Source organism: Punica granatum, chromosome 6 (assembly GCF_007655135.1).
Source record: "Punica granatum isolate Tunisia-2019 chromosome 6, ASM765513v2, whole genome shotgun sequence".
NCBI lineage: Eukaryota > Viridiplantae > Streptophyta > Magnoliopsida > Myrtales > Lythraceae > Punica > Punica granatum.
Window position 1 is genome coordinate 21,854,978 of NC_045132.1, and position 17,091 is coordinate 21,872,068.

A 17,091-nucleotide genomic window follows, 5' to 3' on the forward strand; every position below is an offset into this window, starting at 1 on the left:
TTAGCTTCTTTCCGGAGCTAAAATGGCTCGTAATTAATGATGCTGTTATTATATCTATCAGAGATATAAAATTCATCTTGTAAGGTATGACTATAAAAAGAGGAAGAAGTCGGGCTACAAGGCAGATGTGCCCCACAGACAAGGTCGCCGAAGGGGAGCCCCATCTCCGGTCTTGCCTACTTGACGCGGTCCCATATGTATATCTTAATTCTAGGCTGAGACTCCAAACCCAACCAACTCGATTGACCAGTATTTGAATAAATATGGACACTCAACTAATAAATGACTATATGAATAGGTATAGATAGAAGAAATGAGAGAAGCAGCTCACCATTGTTTTTAAAATGGAGCACGTTGATTATATTACTATTTGTACATAAATAATCATATCAAGGTCAAAGAGATGCCCGTTACATTATCAATTATACTTCTAGCTCGTCCCACTTTCTATGCATTATCTTATTATTAGTTGTGAGCATAAGTTATAATCTTATAATAATTAGACCTCTCCCAAAAGCAAAATCTCAGATACCAAGTGGATCTTTTGTATAACACTCGATTCACTTTCCTTTTCCTTTGCTGAAGATATCAATTTCTTCGGTTACAAGACATGCGTGTGAATCTGGTATAAAAAAAAATATATAAAAAGTCTAATAAAGGTTATGAGTAGTTTCACAATAAAAAATCAAACTTAAAACTCATCGGTTATTGAGTAAAGACACGCGCCACTAGTTTTTCGATGAATGTGCCACTATATTGTACTACATTTCTCTCCAGCGACGTATCAACTGCTTCAGATATGTCCATATATATGGATATCAAACGCACCGTACATTGATAGTTTGCAACTGATTTTAGTTGGGCATTCCGAGAAAAATTAATTTTGGCCATGATAATTCTGTTTGTCTCACAGTGCATTACGATTAGCGCCCCTCAGCAAGGCATATCATCGAGGTTTATATGTACAAACCTCAATTTACATAAACCTTGATGGTGCAGTTGATGTCAACTGATGAAATGTCATCATTAAAAGAAGTCATATGTTATCTTAATAATCTAGACAGAATTTGAACGTGAAATCAGTAAATACCATTTGCTAGTTTATTTCTTAATGCGCAACGCAGACATCAGCTGCCGATTAATTTTAAGACTCTCCGTGGAAATTGGGCCAATTGTGTGATCATATTGTTAGATCATCGCCCAACTCATAATATTTGCATAATTAATATTTATTGACTATATAAATTATAAAAAAAACCAACTTTCAATAAATAAATCCTAATTTGATTGTCAGTCTATCTGTTTCCATAGTAGTCAATAGTACCATTTATGAATCCTTAAAATTAGAATATCATGTGATAGATCCACATTAACGTTATTATTAATTAATTGCGTCTTTCCCATTATCAAACATTCCAATTGCAAAATATTCATATAAAATATCATGAAATTTAAATCATGACCGCAATGGCAGAGAAATTAACAGAGTAATTATACCCAATAATAGTCCCCGTTTTCTTTATAAAACAATAATTGTCAAAATCATAATAAAAATATAAGGATTTTTTATCTCTTTTTTATTTTTAACAAATGAACAAAAATAAATATGGGTCCATGATATAATAGTAACAATAAAAATTCTAACTTCGAGGTAACTTCAGCGGATAATCCATATTTGAACTTCAGCCTCAAACAAAATTTTCCCAATATTAATTTTCATTTTTTTCGAAGAAATAATGAGATATCCTGAATCTATTCAATGAAAATAATCTTTACTTAGATCTCGATTCTTTTGTGTCCACAATCAAATCATTTTAATTAAATTGATGATGATGATGATGATGATGGCAATAAATTAACAAATGAATTAAATTAGAAGAGCCGTCGATCTGAATTTTCAACCCCAACATCAATTAGAAAAATAAGCAGAGAATCCTTTAGGTTTACTTGTTCTACCTAAAAATTACATAAAACCGATCTTTAGTCCGTCTCCATCTCTTTCATGAGTCGTAATGGCATTAATTTTGTAAAGGAGAAAAAGGTGGATATAGAAATGGTAAAGAGTCAATGACTTAAATCATCCTCACGGTTAAGCCATTAATGAAATACATTCAATTGACTCCATTGCGACTATTAGTTTGAGTGCACGATATCCATGGCCTCATCGCTTGATCAGATTTTGCAAGCTGTTCAAATATCATCTTGGCGGTTGAGGACATTCGGGAATACTGACCATACTTGAGTAGATCAGTAACACGTACCATTTTCATGGCACACCGAAACAATCCACCGGATCCGTTTTACTTATTGCTCAAGCCTCAAGGGACTGCTCATTAGTGTAAAAGATTCAAAGCTAATAGACAGTGACAAGCTTGTAGATAAATAGATGGGTAACTTAGTTTATTGACAGTCAGAGTTTAGGTTTCCTTTCTTACGTGAGATAGTTGACTAGTCACTGTTGTTATGAAATCAGATGTGTCTTTCAACTTGTTGGCATTAGCTCTGCCTATCATCGAATCCAAATGCGATCCGAACATATAAAACAGACAGCCAATGGCATGGGCCCGGCAGTTAAGACCAATAAGCAACATAACCTGTCCATTCTCCAGGTGCTTCAGGTACACGATTTTTAGCTTGATCGATAGATCACAAAATAGATACGACATGAATACTGAGACAATCAAGAGAGCGAAGAGATACCACATTATGAGTAATGTCACGTACAAAATTTCCCCCTATCGGGAAGATACAAATGAGCATAGAAGCTCATAAAATATTCGTGTCTATGTTCACCAGTGCTGAAGAGGCTCTAATCAAAACCCTTTTATCTGCTCCATTCGAAGTCCCCGCCATACCTAGGATTCGCATTGTTTGTTCTTTGGGCATCATCGGGCCTTACCGTGTCCGCATAAGCATGCCAGCCCAACAAGTAGGGCAATATGAACTGCAACGCGAAACGATTATGTAGCAGTAGTCTTGTTAAACATACACAGACAGATGAATAAGAAATCCGTTGCATGCCTAGTCATACAACATGTCGAGTAATTGGCAGCACTGAGAGTTGTTTAGATATAAATAAATTCCTAAGAAGATCAATACCTTGTTTGAAGTTGGTGGATATTAATCTATTAAGCCAGAGACTACTATTAGTTTGTGAATCACTCCACGTCCATTAGATTTCCTCCAATTTCGAACATGGACTAATGACTACAAAGATCATTCTACAGATCAAGGGAAACAAGATAATGAGAGGTATTGGATCTCACATTGAAAGCAGAGACAAGGACAGTAAGTTCCGCTTTAGTGACAGGGATATAAATACTCTCATCCACATTCACCATCTTGTTTTGAACACCTAACAGCACAGGGCAAAGTTAGACATTTGATAATGCATAGTAAATGTAGATAATCAGGTAGCCAGTTTGCAGGGTAGAGACATTACTGGTCGACAACAATCTGAGCAAGAAAAAGGTGAAAATCAAACAGCCAGAAGCCCTCGAAAAAAAAAAAATTTCCTGCATGACTACTTGCAGCTAAATAACTCGGTGACTCCAGGAAAGATTGGAAACACAAACTTTCAATTGTATTAGTGGAAGATAGTTAGAAGGTTCTTCTGGAATGGTGGAGCATTTTCCACATGTGCACTATCAAAGCTATCTCCAATTTAGCACTCACAAACAAAGATTGTAAATTAAATAAGTTTTACTATTTAGGGCTTAGGCCCCCTAATTTACCCCCAAAAAAAAAAGTTTTACAATTAAGAATAACCTTAGGCAAAAGGGTCGCATGATCTTGGCGACACTAAATAATTTGCCAATCAGTATGAAATATGCTGATAAAAAAGAACAAGCAAGGGCCATTTAGCTGGCTCCATTCATGACAGGTGAAACACGACTGATGATAGTCCACCACAAAACTGTACTACTTTAAACTCCGGAGATTTCACATTCCAGTGAAGCATGCTGATCCCTCGACCAGAAACTTTCCATCATATATTATTTCCAAAGACCTGTACATATAAATAAAGAATCGGCTTTTTTTTTTTTTTACTTGCAGCAGTGGTAGCATTTGCTCTGCTCCACGACAGATAAATTATAAGACCACTTTATTTCAATGTGCAAACAGGTGTCATTTAAATCCCACTCCTCAGGAATATATAGAACAGATGATTACTGAGGTTAAAGAAGTGCCCAGAGCCATCTGGAAGGGGCTCAACCTTCAAAACCTTCCGTACCTTGCCCTCGTCACTGCATACAATTTGATCATAAATGGTATAAGATAACATTATGGCCTAGACTACTTAAAAGACTCAATTGCAAATTTGCAAGAAGGAATTCCAAATGTATCAGAGAGTTCCAACTACAAAGGAGGGCAGGTGTACATCCCTCGGCCGTAACATGCAGCAATATATACTCTCTAATTGATGAAGTATAGGCCAAAGCAGTGCAGATGATACCTTTTCCCTTTGAAAGGATCGTGGAAGAATTCACAGGAGTCCCTCGCACCAAGGCCAATAACAGTAGCTATCTCTGTCACTGATAACGAGAAAACCTAGTAATGTGCAGACACAATCATCAATATATCCACAGAATTCAAAGCATTTAATAGTACATCAGGAACAATATTCACCAGATTACTATAGCACTCTTGAAATTCTAATTAGATGTTCAAGAGGGAAGCTAGCAATTAAATATCAAGGTAGATTTTTTTTTTTTCCATGCTGAACAGGTGGAGTAGCGACTCTCTTGCAGAATATTCAGGGAATCTATTCTTTATGGGATCAAACCGCATCAAGAGGTAGATGGATACCTGCTTTCTACTCCAATCATATGTGCGAACGCCTGCTGCTGGTGCAAACTGAAGCAGCACAAATCCTTCCCTGGACAATTTGTATGCTCCTGACTGCAGAAACAGACTCAACAACCTGGATCCAAAACAACCTCCGTGCCAGAAAACAGGTAAGTTAAATGAAACATACCTCCAAAGAAGTAAAATCCGGAGCTCTCGGCTCAACTGTCAATGCCGCCTTTCCTTTGTATATCGAATGGCCCACGAAAACCTTAGGTGGTGAGGTTCCCGCTGTAAGTTCATTAAAAAATATGGCCAATTATTCCCCCATAAATCGTGAATCTTTTCTTTTGTTGCAGATTACGAAAATGTCTATTTGCAGCATCTCCACAGTTTATATAAGCATTTGATCGAACTATATCACGAGGCCTGTACGTACAGGCTCTTCAAGCATCTTCTTCTAACCTTCTACAAGAAGGACAAATGGAATTTTCCAGAGAGGAAATCAATGGCAACCACAATGTCATTTTGCCCAAAGACACTCGTGCGAGAAAGCCAGAGAACCGCACAAAATCTCGTACCTTCAATAAACTGAATATTCCACACTCCCCCCACTAAAAAACATAAGGAAATGCTCAGAGAATGAGTTCAATAGTTGACCAGAAGACCCTAAAATCACAACCTCGACACCCTCCTCAGCATCCTCACACGTTACCGCTCAGCCAATTCTCACATGCTACTCTTCCGGAAGCAATACTGAGGTCAGAAAAGCAAAAAGCACACCGTGAGAGAGAGCCTTACCACCACCGGTGGAGGAGTTCACTGCTGCGCCGTACCGCTGCTGCTGCTCGTAGTACTCGGACTGGCGGCATTTCAAGGAGAGATTCCGGTTCGAGCTCCGAGATACAGGCACCCGGGAGGCTCCGCCGGTGGTCGAGCGGTCGCAGCCGAGGGGTTGACGGGAGATGAGAGAGCGGTGGAAGCAGAGCCTAGGGTTTTGGGAGGGGATAGTGCAGAGAGACTGAAGCTGAAACATCCTCTCTCTCTCTCTCTCTCTCTCTCTCTCTGCTTTCGCGGTAACGTAACGGTGGCTCTTTTATGTCAGCTCCATTTCAATTAAAAAATCAACCGCGAATGATTATGGGCCTCGGCCCATTGAGGAAGTCAGTTTAGGCCCAGCCGAATAGTAAGTTGGGGGTGTTCCTGGGGGCCGGGATTGGTCCCGAATTTTTGGCACATGAATTATTAGAACCATTCAACCATAGTCAAAACGAAAATCGAATTAGAAGAACAAAACTGCCACCGGACAATTCAAACTTTTTTTTATTCAAACTCAAATGCTAATCTTATTACAACATCATCGTCATCGTCATTATGTTGGACAAGAGGGCGCGCATCTCTCGTTATAATGAAAAACTCGAATTCTGCATAAAATGAAAAAGGTTCCAATAATAAAATTTGTTTGACTTTTTTATTTTTTATTTTGCTCTTAGGTGTCAATTAAATTCATGGACTCCTTCATATAAAATTAAATAAAGTCTATTGGATTAGGCCTTTAACCGAAAAATAAAATTTATTGAAATATTGATAAATATTGTGGTTTTTTTTTTTTGCGAGAAAGCATATAACAATGCTTAAATTTTTTTATTTTTTTATTTTTTTATAAGGTGGAAGTTGCTTACCATTTATTTGAAAGAAGAGGAAAGAGAGAGATGGAAAAGGGCGAGGGAGAAAGAGAGATGAACGTAACTACTTTCGTCAAATTTACTATTATCCTTTCAATATAATGGTAATTAGTTAATGAAATAGTATTATTAGTATGGATAAAACCCAAATTGAAAGTGAGACCAAGATATGATAAATGTTTTACATACAATTATTAAAGCTAAAATAACTCGCCCAGTGATATCAGGTAAAATGTAGATAGTTTCCAGTTGAATGACTTTTGAAATTCCTACTAATCATAACACAACAAATGACATGTTATAATCTCGCCACATCACTCATAGAACTTAAAAAAAAAAAAAAAGGAAAACTCACTGATTGTGGATAAGTTTTCATTATTTTCACAATGAAAATATATAACCTATTCTGTCCTATGAACCAGGAGATCTCCCGTTATTGTAAAAGTATAAAAATAGATATCTGACACATTATTCAGTCAACAGCCTCGGGCAAACAAGATAAGCAGAGGAATTTTACCAAAATTGCAAAAGAAGAAAAAAAATAACTTTCTCATGGACAAGTTTACTTACAAATAAACTTTCATATTACGGTCTTTTTTTTTTTTGATTTGTTATATCTAAAAACTCTAATCAGCAGATATACGCGGCCTTTCATGTAGTTAGAGATAAAGCTGTGATTTATATAGAGTACAAGCAGCCATAAGCCAACTCATCGAGAGAAGTAAAGAGCATAGGCCATGGATATATTAGATAGTCATATCTCACGTTATTACATTGAGAAAATATCATTAATATTGCTAATTCATAACATATATGGCAATTAATCGCCATAATTAGTACCCATTTATCTATTTATTGTGATCTATTTAAATATTTTTTGATGCCATATAACGAGATATAATCACAATAAAAATCTTTGAGACAAACTAAACTTTCAAAAAAATAAAAATAAAATAAATAAATAAACATCGACTTGTGGCCAAGGATGGATTTGGGGAAGCGTGTGTGGGCTTGCCCCTTTGGACTTGAAAAATCAACAAAAGTTTTAGCATATTTCACCGATTTAATAATTTTTTTAATGAAATTATTTCTCTCCTTCCTCATTGACTTCACGATTCTATTATTTCTTTGCCTTCTTAAAAATTTTGCCCCTAGTCTAAATTCCTAGGTTTGTCCTTGCACGTGGCCAAAAGACAATGACTTATCACTTCAAGCTGATACATAGGGTTGAATGTACACATGGTACATGTCAGAAAATTACTTGTATTTTTTTAACTAAATTACTTGACCTCAAATATTTATGCTGTGTTTGGTTTGTAAGTAACAATTCAAAATCAAATTTTAATTTTGAAAAAAACAAAGCGATGTTGACCGTTTGAATTAAGCGGTGGATCCTACCTTTTGATTTTGTATGAGGAGTTGGTGTAGAGAATTTATTAATTATGGAGTTCTATTATAATGGAGTGATATAAATATTTATGTATGAGGCCTATCTGTTTGACTTTTAATGAGTTATTTTGTTTGATTGTGAGTATAATTAAGTTAAGTTATGATTTTAAAATATCACTTATAAACCAAATGAGGCATTACTTTTTATATAATTCATTTGACAGTCTCTGGACTTCAACTCCCGGGCATTCCATGAACCAATTAAAGAGTAGCAATGGATCAAGTGGTCTCGGCCAGCGGTGGGTTTGGTCATGTTAAAAACTGATGGAGATTCGAAAGGGCAGTTCAGGTTTGGCGGGTTCAGCGGGGCCAATCCGAGATTCAGAGTCGTTGGCTATGAGGCTTTGCACAGAATATTGGCATAGCAGCAGTAGTTGTGGCAGAGCTATGGGGCATTAAGACCTGTTTAGAGCTAGCTTGGTCACTCAGTTTCAAGTACATCATTGCTGAGAGGTTTGAATCCGAAATTGTTTGCGATCTAATCCTGAGACAAGGAAGTTGCTATCCTTGTATTTAGGGGCTGGTCAGTGCCATTTGTAATCTTATGGCAAAGGATTGGCAAGTGCGGATTTGTCACACTTTTAGAGAAATTAACTTTCGTGTGAATTGAATGGCTCGTTACTCTTTGGAGCTTTCTTGGGGTATCCATATCTCATATCTTCCTCTGGAGGGCATTAACTAACTTTCCCTTTGACCATATAATTAGGGCTCCATACCCCGCTTTTATGTAATTTAGTTCACTGGGTCATATTATCGATCGGCTCAAGAAAAGCCTCTTAATAACTACCCAACACGCAGGCATCCCCCAGGCAGGTAAGTTTGGGACTGATCCGCTTATCAAAAGAAAGTCTAGGACTGATTCTTGCGAGAGATTCACCTTAAAATCTTGTGTTCACCGTTTAGCTTACATGGTTGAGGATGAGAGCAATTGTTCTGGCTAGAAAAATCCTGTGAAATATCTTTGGTGTTTCCGAATTGAAAATTTCCATGAAACTAGATTGATTATTGAATGTTTTCAGTCTGATTTAATTCGGGCTGAACATGTCAACTTTTTTCCTTCTGTTCGTTTTGTTTTCTCTTTGGTGCATCCCTAACGGAAAGCTTGGACCTCAAGGAGGCTCACTGATGGTTATAAGGCAGGTCGCATTGATGCTTCCATATTTTAATTTTTATTATCTTCTATAATAATTATTCTTTTGTATTAAACACAGCTAAAAATTTGAATTTTCCTTTAGTGATCTTTTTCCAACTTGCGTGCTTCTACTTTTTTAGGAGTTGACCCTCGACAAAAACATCGGAAAATTATGGAGTAGATAACCTATGAGGCAAGAGCTTACACCTACTGCTTCTTTTATTTCTTATTTTTATTTTTAAGGGAGGTAAATCATGGTCAAAATTCTCCAAAGAAATAAAAAAAACAATATATCATTTAACATTGAGGATCTTCAAGTCAATTGGTTCATCATAGTGTTATAAAAACCGGACTAGATATTGAATCGGTCGAGGTATGAGTTCATGGGATTTATGGATCCGACTCGAGGTTTGATGTCTTCCTTTGCTATGCCTAAAGAGAAAAAAATTAATCAAAAGGAAACAAATATGGCTATTGCCTAAATGGCTAAGAGGCTAGGCATGTCCCTCTTAGGGAGGTGGAGGTTTTGGTTCAACTCTTCATGCATGCAATTTAATTTTTCTATAAAAAGAAATATATAGAACCGGTCGGTTCATATGGGTTCGTTGGATTCAGTAAAAAATCGCTCAGTTTAATAGGCTTGTCGGTCAAAAGGTGCAATTTCGATCTTTAAGAGAATCAGACTGGACAAGGTGTCGGTTCTAAATCAAACCAATCCAACTGGCCAATTCGGTCGAACCAGATGGTATTTAATTATTTTTTCTAAAAGTATAAAGGCTTTTTTTTCTTTGTTATACAGTTGCATATAACCTAAAATTAAGAGATTCTAGAGAAAAGGGGTGTAGTATCACCTAATAATGTAAATGTACTTGGTCTCCTCGATCGGATAACTTTCAAGCGCACGGCTTAAGCCAATATGGCAACAAGTCCAATTTTCCTACCTTCTGTATGTTTTAGGGTTATCTTGATCTCAATGTTGTATATTCCTATTAATACTATCCGATCATCCTTGCTTATAAATAAAAAATAAAAAATGTAAAGACTTTAGGTTTCATTTTCGTGATGAAACTACCCGTATCACAATATTAAATTTTTTATTTTATTTCATTATACTAAGCATGTGAGACTCTTACGAGAGATTATGAATTTCAACAATGTATCCCATGATAGAGTTTTTTCATTCACAAGACTCGAATGTCTTGTGATCTTATTTAAAAAAAGAGATGTAGAACCACTTAATCAACTCGTGTTAATTATAATTTTATAAAAAGTACGTTTAAAGAAAAGCAAATGTCCACGACTAATGTGAACGAAGAAACTTTTTGCTCAAGGAAAACTTAACCAATTGTGACCAATTACAAGACATGGACCAACTTTTATACATGCACGCGCGCGCATATATATACACATGCCAATGCTTGTGCAAGTTACAAATCAACGACAATTCAAACATCTCTCGACATATTCCCCGCTCTGACAAATATATATATATATATATATATATACATCAGTAATTCTCCAAAATAGCATAGAACTCCATGTCATCTCTTCTTGCCATGTCAATGGAACTCACGGCTTCATTCTCCCTCCCCCTTTCCCTCCTTCTCCCTCTCTTCTTTCTCCTCCTTGCCATATTCCAACAACGTTTCCCCCTGTCGTCTTTGAAAAGTGCGGTTTACGTTGCGCTGGTCGAGGACAGGAAGAGGTGGGTCCAGAGGACTTCAGACCTCATCGGGCTCTCTCCCACAGCCACGTACGCCACCCACAGTCTGTTCGGCAAGCGCCGGATACTTACTGGCAATCCAGCCAATGTGCAGCACATCCTTAAGACCCGATTTACTACTTACGAGAAGGGCTACTTGTTCCGAGGCGTCTTTGGGGAGATTCTTGGAGACGGGATCTTCAACATTGATGGCGACTCCTGGAAATTCCAGAGACAGGTAAACTTATATATACACAGTCACGTATTTTCCGTAGGAAAGCGATGCTTTAGGAAGTTCTAATTAATACTTGTTTTCGTAGAAGAATGTGTTCATCAATTTGTTGCTCTTTTACAGGTGTCGAGCCACGAATTTAACACGAAATCTCTCCGGAAATTTGTCGAGACAGTCGTCGACATGGAGCTGAATGATCGGCTCATCCCTCTCCTGTCTGAGGCTGCCAGAAAGGGGACCGTACTTGACATGCAAGACATTCTCCAGAGATTCGCTTTCGACAATATATGCAAGATAGCCTTCGGTCATGACCCCGCCTGTCTTTTGCCATCCCTTCCTGAGGAAAAATTCACTCAAGCTTTCGACGAGGCTGTCCAATTGAGCAGCCAGAGGTTCTCCATGCCATTTCCAATGTTATGGAAAATCAAGGGCTTGCTTAATATTGGATCAGAAAAACGGCTGAAAATCGCAGTAGCTGAAATCCGTGAGTTTGCTCGGAAAATAATCAAACAGAAGAAGAGGGAGCAGCTAAGCGGGAGCTCATCCCTTGAGACGCAAGATCTCTTGTCCCGTTTCTAAAGCTCTAGTCACTCTGATGAAGAATTTGTCATCGACATTGTCATTAGCTTCATAATCGCTGGCCGGGACACAACATCAGCAGCTCTGACATGGTACTTTTGGCTATTATCACGTAACCCGCACGTGGAAAATCAAGTGCTCAGAGAAATAAGGGAAAAGTCCGAGACGCCAATCTATGAGGATGTGAAGGACTTGGTGTATACCCATGCCTCACTTTGTGAGAGCATGCGGTTTTATCCACCGGTCCCGCTCGATACTAAGGAAGCAACAAGCGATGACATCCTACCCGATGGAACAGTCATAAAAAAGGGCACAAGAGTCACATACCACCCGTATGCAATGGGAAGATCGGAAAAGATATGGGGACCCGACTGGGCTGAGTTCAAGCCCGAGAGGTGGCTTGAGAAGGTGGATGAGGCTGATAGAAAATGGAGTTTCGTAGGGAGGGATTCCTTCACATACCCAGTGTTTCAGGCCGGGCCAAGGATCTGCCTTGGCAGGGAGACGGCGTTTCTCCAAATGAAACGGGTGGTTTCTGGGGTTCTCCGGCGGTTCCGAATTGTCCCAGTGGCAGAGGAGGGGACCGAACCAGTTTTCCTCGCGTACTTGACCTCAAAAATGGAAGGCGGGTTTCCAGTTAGGATTGAGGATAGGGAAGACTGAGGGATTATGGTCAATTTTGGCTTGACCTTTTCTTATGGCGTATATGAACTTATAGTTGGCTCTTTCGTTTCTTTCAAGTAATAAGCTTTATGTTGTCGTGTTAATTTCTTTAGTTGACAATCAATCATTCTTCGAACTTGTGTATGAACGGAAACTTTAACAATTAAGACAGTTATGTGAGTAAGCTAGCTAAGATCCTCAGGCTAAACTTCGTATATTCCTCAAATTAAATCGAAGATGAATTCATCAACAGTCGACAAGAAAACCGTAAAACCAACACCTTTGCTCTCACCTCATGGCAATCCTCATTCTCTCAGCCTAAAAGACTTGCACATGCTCAAGAATTAGATTTTCACCCTCTGCTCACTGAAGGGAGCTTAAAGAAGCAAAATCTCACCTGATGACAGGCTTATTGCCTTCACTGGTGGGAGCTAAAGAGAGCAGTCCAGCGCACTGAACAGCTACATATTGTTGCTCGTAGTACTCCAGTCGGCTGGCAGCTTTTGCAGGATAGTTTTATTCCGGATCGAGCAATGAGCTAAAAGCAAGAGGTTTTGCTAGGGAATTGGATCAGGCTGTAGCCGAGAGGTGTTGGTGCTTGGAGATAGAGCAGTGGCCTAGGCTTTGGGGAGGGGATTCAGTGATAGTTAAAAACTCTATTATAATGGACAGTTCTGGCTCGAACTAAACTAATCCGGGCCCATGAAATTTTAGATACTAGCATGCACACTAAATATAAAAATTTCTTAATAAAAGAATATAAAAATTTTCTTATTATATAAACGATGACATGGCATCATGAGAGAACTCCGTTTTATATTTTTGATAATGTGACGGTATGAAAATTCAATTCGAAACTTTATTCCCATATATATATAATTAGTAATAATAGTCGAAGTATCAATAAATTATATATACTGCAAATATATATATATTTCTAAAATGAATACTGTATGTGTAGTTCCAGTATATATATTACTATAACGTCATTATATATTACACTTGTATCAAATGGCATATATATAATATTTATAATCCTATAGTATAAGATTGGTATATTATTATTTAATTGTATGCAAATATTTTAGTATATATTTGATTGTATATCGAATATTTCACAATATAATATTTAGATAACTAAAGCGACAATGTGGCTTTGCCATGTCAAGTTATGTATTCCATTTGACTATGTGTGAATATAATCTATATATTCTACTATATATATTATATTAGAAATTATTATTAATATATTTTCACGGTAGATAAATATTTCTTGGTAAAAGAATATAAAATTTTCTTACTATAAAAATGATGACGCAACATCATGAGAGAGTTTCGTTTTATTTTTTGATGATACGACGGTGTGAAAATTCAGTTATTTTCATATATATATATATATATATATATATTCTTATTACTGCATATTACATATTTCTTTCCAACCAATTCTTTGGTTTTCAAGTTTGAGATATTCATTCTGAAGGCAACTTTTGTGCGAATGCTTTCGCTACGACGGGCATGAAGTTGAGGGAGCATTTGATCATCGAAGTGTTTCATAATAATTGTAGATGTATTGGCCGAAATGAGCTAGCTAGACCCTCACGTCTTGGTATTATTTGAACTATGGTTTGATTGATTGAAGCTTCCAGTTGAAACCAGGTCAACATGATTAGTGAGAACAAAACCGGACTTGCTCCAAGGAGATTTAATAGTCGAGAAACATAAACACGATCAAAGAAAGGAATCAGAGGATGCAATAGGCCAATTTTGGAATAGGGATTTTTATTTAAAATGACTCATGGTTTGTCCGTTTTATCAAATTTATCCTATGCTTTTTTTTTGGTCAAATTTATCCTATGATTTACTTTTTGCATCAAATCTATCTCGGCGTTATCTTTTCCGTCGACATCTAACGGCCGTGCTGACCAACCTCGTAGGTAAAAGAAAGGGGACCAACAAAAAAAGAAAAAGAAAAAGGCCTAACTACCTAAGTCCTGAGGTGGCAAAATCAGCAGTGGACTGGGGCCAAGGGATGATCAAAATATGGGATGTAAGTGGGATCGGGGCCGCCGACCAACCTCGTAGGTGGGGTCGGAGCCGCCTGCCGACACCCCTGCTCCTTCCTCCCACTGGCAGTTTCCTTCTCCTTCCTGTCCTTTTTTTTCCCTCTTTAAATTAATTTTGTGAATTAACAAGGCTGCTTTCTTTTTTCATAATTCAAATTTTCAACTTTATTTAAAAATATTTTATTTTCAAATTTACAATCATTTATTTACAATAAATAATATTTATTTTAAAAAATTATTTGTAGTTAAATATTTATTTCAGAATAAAATTAATTTTTAATTATTTATTTTACAACAACCATAAATACTATTTATTTTTACAATATTTATTTTAATTTTAAAAAATATTTTATAATTTAATCTAGTTATTAAACAATTGTTTTAGTTTTTATCTTATTTTATAATTATAGAATAATAAATCTATATAAATTTTATATTATTTTATTTTATAAATACCATAACTTTATTTTAGATATTTTTATTGTTGGGCACGTACTTTATTATATTGAATATCAACTTTATTTTCAACTTCATCTTGATTTTATAATTTAAAATTATTTTATTTTTTTAGTTCAAATTGAGTTAAAAGATGTCTTGCTCTCAAAGATGAAACGCAACTGTATTAATTTATGCAGAACATAGTCAGAATAAGATTTATAGCTGGCCAACGTTAATATGTAACGACACTGTTTTCCTGCAGAACGTCTTAAATCGAGCAAATAGTACAACTAATTACAACTAACTGGTATGGGAAATAGATTTTGAAATTGGATTTAAAGCGATTATTCTCTCTTGTTTGCGGTGTCTTTGATTGGTCTGACTATTGTGCTCTGCTAATGCAACGTGATTCCATCATATATTGACTTGATTTAGCAATAATGTAGTGATAGCTTATAGCTACCCTGGAAAATGATAATCTTTTTTAGAATTATATTAGACAGGAAACATTGCAAGAAATTTTGTGAGCAAATATGCTATGTCGAAGACAATCAATCTTTCTATATATGAGTTTGAACTATCATATTTACTATCTCAAAATTTTCTCATGTTTCGATGATTATTAGCGTGACCCCTTTCTTTACTTTTTTCACTGCAAGTGTTATCGTACACATTCCATTATCATTTATAACTCAGTTCAAACTAGATATGATGCTCAATCGAACCAATACGTTCTGTTGAAGATAAACAATTATGTTTGTCATCATTATTAGCTCAGTTCAAACTAGATATGATGTTCAATCGAACCAATATGTTCTGTCGTTGAAGATAAACAATTATGTTTGTCATTACTGTTTGAACTATCGATACTTTTTGGCCCGAACTAATTTGCTATGTTGAAAATAAAATTGACCCGCCATTTCATAGGTCTCGGATTAACATATACAATTATTCATTTATTACATTAACCATAAAACAAATAAGTGAAAGTTGATTCAAAAACTTAACTATGCTCTTGGAGTATGAACTGTTAGATAGGGCCAAATATTTTGGACAGTTTAATAGAAAGATAAGGAAAGACAAACCTTTTTATTAAAATAGTGGCAAGAAGCAGAGTTTTTATGGATTAAGAAACTAGGCAATGAGCCATTCGAGCTATCTGGTCAAGCTTTCCATAGTCAAATTTTCGATGTACCATTACATATTGTGAATTTACAAATAAAGTGCACTGTTTACGGATCAAAACTAACTGGCAAATGAGAAATAATTGGAGTCATAACATTCTCGCATATACTAACGTTAGTTTATTATGGTCCAACCTAATATATGAAAAATGACGAATAATTTCTTATCCAACACATTAGTTCCAACTAATATATATGCTAGCTTCAAAACCGCATATGGAAAGAATGACTATTTTTCACATACCATATTCATTCAAACAAATTTTTAGGATAATTTAGCCAATACTTTAAAAAGAAGATCATTTTTTAGAAAATCTATTTTTAAAACTAATTAAGTCATTACTGGGTTCAGCCAATACATAGTCGAAGTTTGTTAGTTTAGAAGAGTATATTAGTCAGATAAATCGAAGGCACCACAATAATTGTTAAAGTAAAATTATCGCTCTAGAGTGAATGTAAAATCCGCTCCCATATTATTGTTGGTTATAATCGTTATACTACATGCTTGAACTAACTTCTTGTGTGAAAACTAATATGATCCTTTTATTATTTATTATTTTACTTCAATTTTTCAAGAGTAATATAAAATAACAACATGCTGTCCAGGATAATTAGGCCTATATAAATACACAGCATAATTATTGAAACAAAAAAAAAATCGATTATGAGCACTATGTATATGTTGTGACTTCATCTACAGTACATCTTCTCACGATAATTTCTGATGCGCACTATATATTAAGTCAGTTCACACTATTGTGATTATTACATGATAAACTTGCGCTTTAAAAATTGATTCCACCTAAAACTGTTATTTGCTCAAACTAATATCTTGGTAGAAAAATTAATATATCAGTTATATATTAGTGCGAGCTATCTGCTAACCTCGTTCTAATTAATGTCTTATATATAAATTAATACGGTAATTCTCCTACCTTGCAAGCAAGATGTTTCACTTATCTATTTATATAATCGATTTTCTTTATTAAATAGCTTGGAATCGGAAATAAATATCTAAAATAAAGTTGAAAAAGAAAAAAAATGTAAATTGTAAAATAAAAAAGTCGGAATAGATTTATGAAATCAAATAAATGACTTAAGTCAAAAGTTTGTATAATAGAGTTATTTTTATAAAATAAAAACTAAAATAAATTTCAAAGTTGGATTTTTATA

At 35.8% G+C, this 17,091-nt stretch overlaps 2 protein-coding genes across 2 annotated transcripts; one reads left to right on the forward strand and one right to left on the reverse strand.

Moving 5' to 3' along the window:
- Positions 1-2,571: 2,571 nt before the first annotated feature.
- On the reverse strand, positions 2,572-5,867 carry LOC116212374 (single-stranded DNA-binding protein WHY1, chloroplastic-like). Its single transcript, XM_031546949.1, has 7 exons — positions 5,590-5,867; positions 4,979-5,079; positions 4,810-4,902; positions 4,457-4,551; positions 4,174-4,247; positions 3,267-3,355; positions 2,572-2,944 (listed from the first exon to the last, which is right to left on the reverse strand). Exons 1-7 carry the CDS (start codon positions 5,822-5,824, stop codon positions 2,825-2,827), a joined length of 807 nt encoding a protein of 268 aa, XP_031402809.1. The 5' UTR covers positions 5,825-5,867; the 3' UTR covers positions 2,572-2,824.
- Positions 5,868-10,589: 4,722 nt separating this feature from the next.
- On the forward strand, positions 10,590-12,633 carry LOC116211728 (cytochrome P450 94A1-like). The gene is made up of 2 exons (XM_031546225.1): positions 10,590-10,994; positions 11,112-12,633. Exons 1-2 carry the CDS (start codon positions 10,593-10,595, stop codon positions 11,565-11,567), a joined length of 858 nt encoding a protein of 285 aa, XP_031402085.1. The 5' UTR covers positions 10,590-10,592; the 3' UTR covers positions 11,568-12,633.
- Positions 12,634-17,091: the final 4,458 nt, after the last annotated feature.